This window comes from Micropterus dolomieu, linkage group LG14, assembly GCF_021292245.1.
Source record: "Micropterus dolomieu isolate WLL.071019.BEF.003 ecotype Adirondacks linkage group LG14, ASM2129224v1, whole genome shotgun sequence".
NCBI classification, from domain to species: Eukaryota; Metazoa; Chordata; class Actinopteri; order Centrarchiformes; family Centrarchidae; genus Micropterus; species Micropterus dolomieu.
This window is the reverse complement of record NC_060163.1, coordinates 25277428-25292782: the sequence shown is the minus strand read 5'-3', so window position 1 is coordinate 25292782 and position 15355 is coordinate 25277428. Positions and strand designations below refer to the sequence as shown.

Genomic DNA, 15355 nt, shown 5'->3' with positions numbered 1-15355 from the left:
GCTGCAACCTTGGTCTGCTTGTCTGCTTTGAACTACGAGTGTTCAAAGCAGACAAGTCCTAAAACCAAGCTTAACTTTTCAATCACTATATTGGATTGTGACTTTTATTGGAAAAATCAATCATTGTACATCAGCACTCGCTGGAGGTCATTGGGAATGCACCCAGCAGCAGTGCAGAGTATTTGATTACAAAATACAGTTAGACTGAAGGACAGAGGAGCAGGAGAATAAATCCTTTAATAAATTAAAGGTTTAATTAATGAAACTCTGTAATTTTCACTGGAAAGGAGGGTGACCACACCTAATAACTGATTAATCACTGTGTTCACAAAATATTCAATTCTTTTCCCCTGTATTAGGAGCGGAATAAGTGTGCAGATCTTTTACTTAATCAATACAATACAACAATAAAAAGACCACACAAACAAATACTCCATTGCAAGTAAGAGTCCTGCATTCAAACCATATACGTATTATCAGTAAAATGTGCTTAAAGGATCCAAAGTGAAAGTACTGGGATTACTATTTATCAATTCTTAACATGTAAGAAGCATTTATTGTTGAGGCTTGAGCTAATTTTAACTACTTCATCCTGTTTAATAGTTTAATCCATAGATGTTGCAGATAATCTGATTTGGACATAGTTGATAAAAAATGCAGCCTGCAATCTAAATACTCAAGTACAAGTACATCGAAGTTATTTTCAGGTAGGCTATAGGCCTAGTACTTGCAAGTAGTTTCTTACACAGTTACTTTCCACCATGCACAACTTTAATCACATACAGCACACACACCTCCACCACCCCATCATCCCCTCCTTCCCTCTGACAGACGTCACACACGCCCACCAATCGCCCGCTGTGTTTATCCTGCAGCTTTTATAAACCGAGACAACCGGAGACAGTAGCGCCACACTTTATCCGTTTGTGCCGCCGGTAACGGTGTCGTGACCTCCACACTACCCAAGAGCACTCTTGAAATCTTTTAAACTACTAGCATTTCATATCGATTTCAAAGTCCAGTTCATAGTTTATTTTCTAGTTTCTTTTGGGGTGTCATCATGCGTCTCCAGATTATCCTTTGCGTAATGGCCCCGCTCATTTGCCCATATCTGGTCGCTGAGGCGCGGATAACCAGACGCTTCGCCATCGGCTGCCCGGAGAAGTGCGACAAGTCGCAGTGCGCGCCGATCCCCGCTGACTGCTTGGCCGGGGACGTGCTGGACCGCTGCGACTGCTGCCCGGTGTGCGCGTCCGGCGAGGGCGAGCAGTGCGGCGGCACCGGAGACCACGAGTGCGCCGAGGGGATGGAGTGTGTTGTGACCGACGGCGTGGAGGTGTCCGCCACAGTCAGGCGGAGGGGCAAGGCCGGTGTGTGCGCGTGCACCAGCACCGAGCCCGTGTGCGGCAGCGACGGCGTCTCGTACCGGAACATCTGCGAGCTGAAGCGCGTCAGCAACCGGGCGATGAAACTGCAGCAGCCGCCGGTGATTTTCATCCAGAGAGGCGCCTGTGGGAAAGGTGAGAGCTGTGTGTGTGTGTGTGTGTGTGTGTGTGTGTGTGTGTGTGTGTGAGTGAGTGAGTGAGTGAGTGAGAGAGAGAGAGACAGATTGTATCTTAAGAAATGAACAGGAAAAGAGAGAACTAAACTCTGGAAATAGCTGTATGCCTAACTGCTCTCACACAGCCTGAAGTGTGATAAGACAGAAATATTTCAGTAATGTGTGTGTGTGTGTGTTTTGGATCTGAACTTGGATGACCTCAGCGGCAGTCCACACACAGAATGAATCTCCTCCTCCTCCATCTGTTAAGGTCTATGCTCTCACTCCTCCTCAAATCTTCCAAAAAAATGCATTTTCAAATGGGCTTAATTGCAACATTAAGTACAGAAAGTCCAAGGAGAAATCTTCAAATGTCTTGTTTTGTCTGACCAGGACTCCAAAACTCTAAGATATTCCATTTTAAATGAGTTCAAGTAAAACTAACGGCTAACTAAGAAAGTGAACACAGGCTTTTCCTTTCATACACTCAGGGGTTATGTTGCTACAGATTTACTCAGTCTGGTTTGGCCAGCTGATAATTTTATAACTTTAGATGGATATTTCCATGTCTGTCTGTTTGTGCATTCAAGCATTTACCATTATCATGTAGTTGTCAGCCCACAGTGACCGCTGTTCGGTAAAGATAACATGTCTTGCTTTAATGCAATGACAGCAGAATTTAAATCAGATGACCACACATCACCCATGCAAGAGGATGTTTTAATATTGTGACAAGTTACAGCATCGATGTAACCGTATCTGACATTCATGACATTAGAAGCTGCTCTTATTAACCTTGCTCACACTCTCCCTCTGTCTCTCTGGCATCTTTCCATTTGCTGATCAGTCAGATTTGCAGTGTTACCTTGCACTGCACCAAACTCTAAAAATGGGGTTGTTTTCCACCTCGAAACCTCCCTCTTTCTCGCTCTCTGTCTCTCTTTCTCTTTTTAGATTGTCTTAACAGGGACATAATGTCTTGCAGTAAGGCCAGGATGTCCTGAGTGCCTGTGCTGCAAAAACAAACAGTGTTCCCATGTGAGTGTGTGTGTGTGTGTGTGTGTGTGTGTGTGTGAGAGAGAGAAAGAGAGAGAGAGAGAGAGAGAGAGAGAGAGAGAGAGGAAAAGTAATGAAAGCAAATTAAGGAACACACACACACACTTTGTGAAGCTGCAGCTGTAAACACACCAATTTGCTGAGTGCAGTTTAGTTCGAAATCTAAGTGGAGTTGACAGCCAGGTCAACGTCTTTCTTCGTCTCCTCATCTTAGTTCTCCACCCATCTTATCCTCCCTTTTCTTTGTTCCCCCCTCGTGCCATCGTCTTTCTTCTCCTCCCTCCACATCCTCTTTTGCCCTTCCATCTGTAATCTCTCCAGGAAAGGAAAGATTAAGATGAGATTTCTTCTCCTCTGCCCTTTTCTTTCCTCATTTTCTTCCTCATCTTGCCGCACTTTACCTCCTCTCCATTCTTCTCCTCTTCCTTCCTTCCACATGTGATTTCTCTCTTTCTATTCTCCTCATGCATGATGTTTCTCATCCCATCTTGGATCTGTTGATCCAAGAGGGAGGGAAAGAATAGTGAGTTATCTAACTCCACTCATCTCATCCACTTCCCTTCTCCTCCTCTCTCCTTGCATCTGTAATTTTTATCTTTATCCTTTTGAGGCACTTTCTCTTTCTGTATGTCCATCTGATCTCCTTTCCTTCCACATCTCATGCTCCTTCACTTTCTCTCCTCCCCTTAACTTCCTTCCTCTCCTCTCTCCTGATGTCCTCTCCTCCATCTTTAATGTGCTCAATCAAGAGGGACACATGTTTGTACGTCACTTGTCTCTGAGGAGCTGAGAAAAGAAATCTGGAAGGTGTCAGTTACACACACACCATGTTACTGTAAGCCTTCTATAATGATTCATCTCTTGGAGCTGATTGGTTGATTGTGTAACTTACTAAACAGACAGATCTAGGTCAAACGGTTATTTAACCCAGATTTGAAGGGATGAAAATGTTTGTCCTTTTGTCATTTTTCTTTTCTTTTTCCTGCTTCCTGTGCAGACTTGCGAGCTCTTTGTCAGATTGACAGGCGTGGATACAGTGTCAACAAAACACGGTTGCACGGTGACTCAACTCTTTCAGGAACTGGTGGAATCTTTCCCAGTTCAGGCTCGTCCAGCTCTTAATGAGAATCCACAGAAAGTGCAGAACATGGTATAATTTAATATTTGGGGAAAGCATGTTCGCGCTGCATTCAGGAGACAAGTTTTTGTTTAAAAAACTAAAATTACTACCAGGTTTGTGCAACACTGCTGATCATTTTACAAAATGAACCATCCGTTTCTAGATTGATTTGAGTTCATGTCTGAGAAATGCAGAGAGAAACCTTGCTGCAAATAAACTCCCTGAACAATTTCTTGTTGTTTAGTCCAACTTGCAATATTTGCTGACCTCCCCACCCTGTGTGTGGCTCCAAGCCCATTGGTCCCTATTGAAGATGTAAATCTTTATAAACACTTCCCTAGAACATGGTTTCATTTGTTTTGCAGACATTCCTCAACTAGTGCATTTTTTGCGGACTATTTCCAACGGTGGATGAATCCACAAGTGGTGCTTTAGTGAGTGTTTTGGCGCAGCAGGATGGTGTATGTGGGACTGAGTCAGAATAAACTACAATGTGTGAGTTCATGGTGATGAAGGAACATGTCAGCCAGCGCAGCAGTGAGGCTCACTAATGGGTTTTTATAGTTTTAGGACAACAATGGAGCTCTGAGGCTCAGAGGATGAAGAGATAGCTGCGATACACACACAGTACGTATTTATTATTGGTTTGGCTCTTTTTTCTGTGATTTTGACAATAATAAAAATATGAAATATCACCAGCCTTGTCCATTAATATCACATTTTGTTGTGATGTGAGCAGACACTGTTTTGAGCTCTCTTTGTGGTTGCCATAAGTACACTGACACCTGAGCAACGATTATTAAAATCTACCTGCTGTAGCTTTTTTCACTGGGCAGTGTAGAATTGACCTCAGTATATGCAGGGCTCTTACTGACAGTGTGTTTGAGGTTGAGATGTTTTTTCTTTCGTCTGACTGGCTCCATTCAGTTCACTTCAAAGCTGCTGCAGCTGGCACATCACTAATCCTCCAGCCAAACACCCAGCCAGCCAAACACATCAGTGTCTTCCAGATGGTCTGCTGCAGCTGAAGCTGCAGCGAACATTCACAACAAACAGGTGCTCAGTCACAAACTCTACAGCAGCACCGGGGAAGATCCTCACTTTGTAGCACAGTCGTAGACTTGAGTCAGACTTCAGCCCGGACAAGAGTCACGTGACTTCAAGTCCAGTCAGACTCAAGTCAAGCATTTGACAACTTCAGACTTAATTTGACAAAATGAAAAGAGACTTGACACAAACATTCATGAGCGGTGGTTTCACTTGGACTCGAGCCTTATGAGCTTAAACATTGAGAGAACCTTAAAGACCTTGACTGAGTGCAGCAGTATATTCACAGAAAGAGCAGGCAAACTATCTCGCTAACTGGTTACAGTGAACGTGTCCAATCAGGATTGAGAGTTCATAAGCAGTAACTGTCAGCTAAGCCCCTGTCTATTTCCAAAATCGTGACTTTGTCTGTGCGGTTTGGCCGTTCGTCCACACAGAAACGAAGTATGAGGTCACTGAAACCGAACATTTTTTAAAACTCCTGCCAGGTTGAAGATTTTAAGAAATCTTATTTTAAGAGTGCACGCCACTGCATGCTTGGTTTATGATTTTATTAGGCTCTGATTGGCCAATATGGCTTTACGGTTAGGCCCGTATTGCCACCTGGCGGTTTGGAGTGCTCTTGACAGCACTTGATAGCGTGTTTTTGCGTTTTCATGTAGAGAGAGATTTTTTTTTAAACGATGGAGGAAAAACTTAAGTTTGCACTTAATGTAATTTTTCAAATGCAGTTCTGTGTCATGTGCTTTGTTTTTTCTTGAAATACTTTTTAAAAAGTCAGCTGTGTACCAAGTCAGTATGCTGATGAAATTTAAAGTAATGTAGGGAATGGAGAGAGTCAGACTTTAATTATATAGTGTAGTAGCTATTGATAGTTGTTGTATTTCTTTTCATCTTTTTTGGAGCATTTTTTTTTTGGCTTCCTGTTTGGACCTGGTGTTTTTAACTGTTTAGTGGAATATATTGCCTCAGTGATTTATCAAAACCTTTCTTTTTTAACTGTTTACATGTACTGTATGTCCTCCTCTATTGTATATTTACAACAAACATACCACTTTCTAAACAGGTGTTCAGGTCAGGATGTCATGTTGATGCTCAAATGTTAAATATAACATGTTAGACACATGAATAGTCACATTGACAATACAAAGCTCTTGGTGTTATAATAGCTTGATCATTTCCCAGTAGGTGTTAAAATTAAAATTATGTCATTAACTTAAAAGAGATACTTTTAAGTACTCTTTATTCTCTTACCAGATCAACTGCAGTGTTAATTACCATGAGCATGAGCACAAGTGTCTGTACCAATATAAAAAACATTGTTATTTGATACCTTACTTTAAGAAGTATAAAGATGTTTTACCACAAAACCTTACATTTAACAAAAGAAGCCAAAGTTGTCACGTGTTAATAGTTGTCTGAACACAAGAAGTTGTAAAACAACTAAACGCCGTTTAAAATTAAAACATTTTATTGAAAGACTACAAATGTGACCAGATATTTAATGCCAGTTTTCAGAACAAAAAGTGTTGAAGTTCAACACCCCGCCCTCCTTCCTACTTTACTGGTATTACGTTTTTAGAGACAAATTGCTGATAAATATTTTACATCAATTCAAACCATTTGGGACTCATTTATCAGCTGACATATTTTATATAGTTCTGTTATGCGACAGCTGTTACATAATAATCAGCCAAAAGGCAGCAAAAAGTGGTCAGTCACCAGTCAGTCAGTTTCATTCTGTCTGTCAATGATCTACTCGGACACAGCAACGTCAGTGTACAGTTTTATTACTGATGGACACATGAATGGTGAATGTGGTGAATCTGGTGAAATGTTCCATCACTAGAGGATGATGATCATGTAAGCAGATATTTGTGCCTTTCTGTCTCATCTCAAAAAAAGGTGTACAATCAAGGTTAAATACAGCACAGTGAAAGGGCACATCTGTTGAAGCTAGATTTACACAGGATTTAACTTTTCTTTTTATTTAGAAGACCAAAATAAAGAAATCTGACAAAATTCCTTGCCTTAAAAGTAATATCTGGTATTGTCTTCCAAAAAAACTACACACAAACACAAGACTTTCCAAAGAAAAATCAAATAATATGCTGCTATTGTTTGTTTGTGAGCCAAAAAAGTTTTATCGGCTCCGCCACCATGACCTATTTAACCGCTGACTGAAGAAGAAGTGATATGAAGTGGAATGAGGTGATCACTATGAGGACAAGCTCAGGGGCTCGACTGTGATAAGATCTGAAGACAGCTGAAAATATGTGGAGGGAATCAAGTGAGCTACAGTAGAGTATCCTGCAGATCTGTGACCTGCGGCCACACAGAGACATGTCTACACTGGCATGTTTTCTTTTCCATGGATAGTCAAGGTTGCATTTAAAAGACCATACGAGAGATTTGGTATATTTCAGTAAGAGTTAAGTAAACTTAAGTAAATCACTGCTGACCATTTTCCAAACTGTCCATGAAGTAAGCATAGTGATTGTGATGGTTCATTTGATGTATGGCGGAAAGATTAAATGGAAAAATCATTATAATTACAAATAATTATAAATAAGCGTAGTTATACTTAACCTTGTCCAGATGTTAAAAACACTGTCACACAAGCACACACGTTTCTTATTTAGATGTTGATCAAAATCAAAAACCTAAGTCTTTGTGCTGAAAATAAAGACTGTAAAAATAGACGTTAGTCCACGTTTTCCTATTAACTTGTAGTATATTCACACCCATCGTAAACAAACATCACTTTCTTTAATGTTGCGTAATGTCTTAATGTCTCGGCCCATGTGTTGCGTTTATGTCACTCTTTGAGAAAACATGTTTTCGACCCCAAAACGCACAGATGTATGGGGGAGAGTGTTTCACGGTCCCAGCAGGTTGGAGTGGGAGGTGGGGGGGGGCGACTTACAAACGACCTGTGAAATGAGAAAAGAAAGATCCTTAGCAGTGACAGATGTTGCAGCACCCCTGGAGTGAAACCAAACTGGGGTTATGTAAGGTGACAGCAACGGTTACACATGGACTGTTACGATTTATTCAAAAAACATCCTAGTATCCCCCCATCTCTCCACATCTTTAGAGGCTTTTGAGTCATTTCCTTTGTTTTATAAGCATCAGTGGAGCCAGCAGACAGAACCTACTGTTCATATACTGCACTCCACATCTGGATTTGGTTAAACACAGCAGTTACAGTTTAGATCCAATCACACCACCCTGCACCACATGCAGTCGTCATGCTTCAGATAAAAACTCAGGACACTGACTGACAGTTGTCTGCTTGATTAACAGATTAACATGAACCCTTCCTACACTTTGTAGAGTCCCAGTAACTGTGCTGCTATTGACTAAAATCCATTCAACTATGGCCACTATGGTATGTGTGAGTTTGTGTGTGTTTTGGTTGTGTGAGTTCATTGATGTTGTGTTTTCCCCCCTTCAGGTCAGCAGAACCCTGACAGTCTTCGTTACAAGTACAACTTCATCGCTGACGTGGTGGAGAAGATCGCACCTGCTGTTGTTCATATTGAACTGTACCGCAAGTAAGAAAACCCATCTGAACCTGCACAACTAAACAAGCTGCCAGTCTTCCTTGAAAGGTTCCAATGTGATGGTATTGGGGTTTAAGGAACTCAAATTCGTGTTACATACTTGTAGCAGATGACTGGGTTTTGTTTTGATGTAACTGCCAGAATTGATGACTTCTGTAGTTCTGCTTGCAAGGTAGAAGATATGGTGGCTGTGTACACTTTGTTTGTCCATGTTTACAGTGAATGATCACTTGGTACCTCTTAGTTAAACCTATTAAAGTACACCCGTAGTTAAATGAAAGAAAGTACTTTTTTTGTGAACATCAATGTATGTGATTGAGCTGGACTGGTGTCCTCTTGTTGTTGTTTGAGGTTCCCTCTCCTCCTCTTTCTGCTCAGGATGATATTTTCTAAGCGGGAGGTGGCAGTAGCCAGCGGCTCAGGGTTTGTTGTGTCAGAGGACGGACTCATTGTCACCAACGCCCACGTGGTGGCTAACAAGCAACGAGTAAAGGTACGCAAAGCGGGTGCAGGGATGTAGAGATAGTGTTGCGGAAACATACTCACATAATGTTTTTGTAATAACTTGTGTTGGTTAATTATTGTAATTTATTGTTATGCCCACTTAATGATTTTGTTTCCTCCAGGTGGAGCTGAAGAGCGGAGCCACATTCGACGCCAAGATCAAAGACGTGGATGAGAAGGCCGACATCGCTCTGATCAAGATCGATGCACCGGTGAGCAGCGAGAGAGGGATGGAGAGATGAATGGATGAGATGGCTCTTGTCCGTACTCTTATTTTTGTCTTCCCTTCAATCTGACCACCAAATTACCTTGAAATTTTGAAATCTGTATTACGGTCTCAACCTCTCCTTCTATAAAGTCCTGTGGTCACACCAGATGATCATTTCCCCGTAACATTATCTTTGCTTCTTTAAAGTCCGCAGATGGTTTTGTAGCTGTGGGAAAATTATTTTAAAGTCAGTGGGAATGATAAATCATACTTGTGTACGATATAATTTATCTGCTCATTTGTGTGACATCCAAAAATCTGAGACAACACATGAAGCATCTTAATCAAGACGGAAAAAATAAGGCCTTCTTTCTCTCTGGGTGGTTCTGTTTTAAGATGCAGCTCTCGAGAAACTTCCTCTCTTTGTGTCCTTTCATGCCCCCTCTCTTCTTTTTAAAATCTCCTCTCAGACAGACTTGTTTTTTTCTCTCCCTCTCTGCTTCTCTCTTTTCCTCCCTCTTTTTTATTTTCCAAAACAAAATCAGGTATTTATTCCTTTTTGGAAAATATATTTTCCCCCTAAACGGAAAGCCTGGTTTTAATTTTAGCTCAGAGGGTATTTGAGGCGAGGCGCCTCAGCAAAATAATATCATGACTCATGAAAGTGGATATCTGTGGAGGAGGTCAGGATACAGAGGGAACTTTTTCATGTGGGTTAATTTGTCTTTTCATTTTCTCTTAGCACTTTGTTTCGGTCCAGGGATGACTGGACTGGACTGGCCGGGGTTCAGTTCAGGAAGGAGGTTTTCCACAAAATTTGTGCAATGGAAAAATATTTTTAGTTTGAGTCTCCTTTCTGTGCAGACACCGGGCAGACAGAGCTGCAACATCCTGCACAAGGTCAGACACTTAGAGCGGAATATTCAGTTTTATGGTTAGAAATTTTTAAATGTTAATGCCTGATTCACCCATCAGAACAAAGTGGTCTCTCCAAGTTGTGTTAAAATGTACCTTGAGGAGTTTGACATTCTTTATAGACTGTCTAATCCACTCCCTCCAAGTTTAACAACCAAACAGAAGAACTAAAGCATTCAAAAGCAGCCTGTTTGTGACTGGAGCTAAAGTTGTGAATCTAGAAATGGGCTGAGTAAGAGAAAACAGGTAATAAATTAAGGGAAATGAAGTCCAGCTGTGCTTATGAAAGCAGGCTAGATGCATTATGCAACTCTGATCTGGATTCGGTTTTCACCATATTAAAAACACAGGATTTGATAAACTTTAAGAGCTTTTAAAAGATATTAAATTACCCTTTTCAATATTACTGTGACACAAATAAAACTTTTAACACCATTTTTGAACATTATAACCAGTAACCACGTTTTTGGGGGTTGATGGATCCACAGAGTCACACAAAGACGCAAAAGAATAGAAACATCACCACAAGCATGATTATGTTAATTGAAACCGATGTTTCTTGTATCTTCCGTTTGTGTAACAGAGGTGCTGTAATGGAATTACTTTATTGTAATCCAGGCAGACCTGATTTTGACAGAAACACGAAGAATAAAAAAAATGTCATCTGTTGAACAGCTGTTTTTTAAACATAATTGCACTCATTTAATGTAAAAACGCTGTGGTTGAGTCTAGATAAAACACAGATATTCATATATGGCAAAAAAGCGTGTTCATACACGACTGAATTTTCCATTATCTCATGCTCCACTATTTAGAGATACTTTTCGAAACAAACTTCTGTAATTAGATACACATACACACAGAGACACTGACACTGCAGGATGTGAGTTCATGTCAGACAGAGACGATCATGGTTTTCATCTGCATGTTTGGGCCGGGCAGTAGGGTGTAACTGGAGCTTCAGGGGATGAAATTGTGCAGAAATACACAAACTGCTCAGCACTTGTGGTTGCGGTTTACATGCACACAAAAACCAAGAGGCAACTGTACTTCTGCGGAAACGCCCACCCTCCCCCACATCCATCCCAATACATGCACATATTTTCAGCAGCTTGCACTCGGGGTCATATTCTCTGACTTGAAAGTTCGTCTCGACTGTCTGATTTTTGTAGTTCTGATTCCATCTTGTCTGAAAAGGTCCCTGGTACTTTTGGGGGGAAGTTTCATTCAGTTTTAGTGTAATATTGTTTGCGTTTGTCTTCGTTTTCTCTGACAAACAATGTTTGTGAAAAGGGATGAGATAATGATTCTAACAGTTAAGTCATTGTCATAAATCACACGAAAAGGAAGTGATGACTTTGATGCCGGTGACTGTCCAATAAAACTACACAGTCTGAGTAGCGCACATCTCCCTGTGTGTACAAAGTGCAGGTCAGTGTTAAACGGCTTTTAGGTGTAATTGCAGCAGTAAAGTATTGCAGATGAAGCAGTCAGACGTGTAGCTGCGTGTTATGCGCTGATAAGCTTCTGCTCCTATCAGAGGAGGTTTTATGAAAGCAGAGTAGAAAGACAGAGTGGGCCTTCATTCTCACATACTCTCATTTTTTATCGTGTCACTGCAGATACTACTGATTTCTCTTTTGTTGCCTCGGAATAATGATTGTCATCTCGACATAACCCAAACTGTCCTCATGACATCTTTAGATTAAAAATGGTGAAAGGATTATGACAGAGCCGTCTCTGCCAGACAGTAGGTAGGACGGTAATTGTATCTTCATAACCCACTGCGAAGCCCCTAAGCGTCATAGTTCAACGCACTGGGGGAAGCCCTGTAGCGTCACATTTGAACGCTACAGGTAGGTGTTGTACGTTAACACGTTCTTTTATTTTGAAAGTCTAACCGGACGTTATGTATTGTCATTAACTTGACCGCGGAGCCCTAAACATCAAAGAACGATGCTAAAGGGTATCCTGGGCGTTAAAAAGTGACGCCAAGGGGTCATGACCAAGCGTCCATATGTGAGGAGTTGGGAGTGAGAATGTGTGGAAACACCTGGGTGGGTGTGCAGGGCCTTTAAGACCAGCTAAGATGACAGTCAGTCATTGGTTATTCTTTGGCTAAGGAGCACCAGGTAGCCAGTTAGGGCTCTGAGTGATTGTTTCAGTCCAATGAAACAACGTGCTATAGAAACAGAGATTAGAGTGACACCATTCAGAAAATATCAGACTGAGATGGAGAAGAATCCAGAGTTGAGAAAATTTCAGCTTAGTGAAATGAACAGAAACTGAAAAGGATGTTTTGATTACAGCAACTTATTGACTTAAAGAATATTTGCTATATCCCCCTGAACAGAATCATATTTTTTAGTATAAATTATAAAACAAGTGTGTTTCAGACACCAGTGTTAGCCTGTACGGTTGCTACTGAGGCAGGTTTCCTCTGAGCATGTGCAGACAGGAGCTCGTTGGTGTTGTTTTGAGTCTTGACTCATCCAGTGAAGCCTTACGGCCATATTCCACGTTGAGCCAGCATCGATCATTTTCCATGACACGTATCCATGAGCAGCTTATGGAAACTGCTCCCAGCTGATCTGATCAGCTCATAGGATTGAACAGGCCAGGACATCTGAAGGCCAACGGCAGAATCTGATCCATACTGGTAGAACTACTGCTGCTTGAAGTAGGCTGCATAAAATCAGCTGGAGAGATGCAGCAATTATGGTCTTTCAAAGAGAGAGAGAGATCATCTTAAGTGTTTGTTAATAATTGTAGTTTGCTGTGAGTAATAGTTTGCACAGAGAGTACATTGTCTGTGCTGTTTTTATTTTTTAATTCCCAGCTTTTATCCCTTCTGCAAATTCTCAGAGAGTTATCATATCACTGCTCTGGTTCTGCAGGGTGAAAGAAGCAAGAAAGAGAGGAACATTTTGCAGCTCCATCAAGTGTCAGTATATTGATACATTGGATCTGTACAATACACCTTTTTCACAGCGGACATTTTGACCTGTCATCGTAGGAAAAGCACAGGTGTTACTAATAACATTAACAATGGCTCCGTTCTATTCAAGTGTACCAGTAAGCCAGGACAGTGTGACAGCATTCAGTATACCAGGACCCTAATACTGATAACAAATGGAATTCAGTCCTCATTAATTGTGTGATTAACACCTGTGCTTTCCCTTCAAAGTGTCTGCGGTGAAAGAGGCCTATCGCTGCTCAGGTGGGGTTTGGCACAATCAATGCATGGACAGTGTGTAAGTTTCTGCTCTCAGATACAACAGAGTTGGTGATTTGGATTAACTGACCCTGTAACATGCTAACTGTACTTTTTTATGCATGATGGAAAACCCTCAAATCTTTTTTCACTACATTTAAGAAATGATAAACAGAATGAAGGCAGATGAAGCAGAGAGAGAGAGAACAATGAGAGAAGACGACAGGAGGAATGATCAAAACTACTGCTCTGTCCCTTGTTGTGGTCTTTGGCTGCTTTGTTGCAGCCAAAGACTGCAAACTCTGAAATTACTATGGAACTCAGCCTCTCAGCTTTGTAATCTCATCCTGGACAAAGTGCTGTCATCCTGAAAACCACAGAGCAAGAAACATGGTCATTTTCCTGGTGGGCGGAGCTCAGCATGCTGTGTGTTAGACGGTGTCTTCAGATGACTTCACTTGTGGTTGTGGTTCAGTACAGGCGAACAGAAGAGCTTCAAAGCCACCTTGTTTATGTCTGTATATGCTTGATGGTGATTTAGGAGGCAGTTAGTTTGTGTGCATGTACGGGATGGTGCTGTGGGGATTGACCTCATTGGGATTCATTATATAAGTATTCTATCAATCTATCTGTGAGCTAATTTTTAAACTTTGTTTTCAAGTTCCTTGACTTGCAAGCAAGCCAGTGGTTTATTTGAGCAAAAACTGCCTCTGAGCTACAGCTGCCCAACAAGAGTTAAATAAATTATAACAATAACACAAAAAAATGTATTCATAATTAACTAACCAGATTTTTCCAGTAGTCTCCTGTAATTAGCTTCATGTCATTTGTCATTAAGTTAAGTAGCATTTACATGAACATTCCAGCTTTTTGTGTAAAAAGTGTACATTTTATGTTATTCAAAACCTTTAATGATCGTCTAAGGGGAAGTTGACTGTTTTAAATACTAATTGGGACATCATATATTGAACTTTATTGAACTTTTCAAACCCTATTTCATTGGTCTGCGTGTGGAAGTGTTAACAAAACAGTGAAGAAAGCACATGAGCGAGATTCAATGAGGCTGCAATGAACACACACACTAATGCATAACTTCACAGGTGTTGTTCATATATGTTGAGCATACCTGTGGTCTTTAGACGTACTTTTTCTGCATGTCAATCAAACGTAGAGACAGAGAGACAGATTGGTCTGAAAATGTCTTCTTCACATCACAGCTGCCCTGCGATGTAAAACACATTCACATCTTTCACATCTGCCTCTTTGCGTGTTTCTCTCCGCGTTGCCTCTTTCTCTGCTTCACTTCATGTGCCATTCACTCCTTCCTTACTCCCCTTCTCACCTTGTTCTGCCTTTCTCTCTTGACACTTATGTTTCTACCCCCCCCCTCTCTCTTGCTTATTCAACCCTACTAAAAGTGGGTCAGAGTCTTCAGGCTTGTTACTTAACTAAGGAAATGGGCAACAGATGTGTCTTTCATCACCGAGGAAACAAGATGCACACACGCACACGTTGACAGACAAACAGACGCTTGTCATGGTCGGCGGAGAGTTGATGAAAGCTGGGTTTTAACATCACGGCTGCTTTATGTCTCAGTTTTTCTGCTCCACTTCACATCTGGGGCTGAAGTAGGTTAGTAGGACGACGTGCAGCAGGCCAGCACACAGTTCACAGAAGGTCGGCCAGTCAGCAAACACCATGGCTGAGGGCTGGAGCCCGAGTGCCTTAAGATCATGGATTTGTTAAAAGAGCTGTACTTGGACTGCGAAGAGCTTTTCCCCCTTAGACCACATTTATAAGCGAGAGTCTGAACTGTTGACAGAACGCATGTAATCGCACACACTAGTACAGTAGACACTAAGTGTTATTTTAAAGAAACTAGACATCTTACTGGGGTGTCTGGGTGTATGTTGGGGCCAATCGGTCAGAAGCAGAAGAGAACGAAGTTTAAAAGCTGTCACGATCGTGGTGTGGAGGCAGGTTGGAGAACCCAAACGCAGGACACAGAGCGGAGCAGGTATGGTATAACGAAGGGTTTTAATAAACAAACAAAAGCGAGCACACTTACAGGTGAGTGGCTGAATAACAGAAATCCAAAAGTACCGGGAGACGAGACAAGACGAGACAAGCAAGGCTGGTTACAGGCAGAGAGTACACACACGACAGACTGGGGAGTAACATGAAC

The 15355-nt window shown here is 41.5% G+C and overlaps 1 protein-coding gene across 1 annotated transcript in view; it reads left to right on the top strand.

Moving 5' to 3' along the window:
• The first annotated feature begins 914 nt into the window (after positions 1-914).
• The window catches only part of htra1b (HtrA serine peptidase 1b), a 29950-nt gene continuing 15509 nt past the window's right edge, over positions 915-15355 (top strand). Inside the window, exons 1-4 of the mRNA XM_046068635.1 lie at positions 915-1520; positions 8221-8320; positions 8708-8822; positions 8956-9045. Coding sequence (XP_045924591.1) covers positions 1061-1520; positions 8221-8320; positions 8708-8822; positions 8956-9045 — 765 coding nt within the window. The 5' untranslated portion in view covers positions 915-1060. The remainder of the gene's footprint in view (positions 1521-8220; positions 8321-8707; positions 8823-8955; positions 9046-15355) is intronic.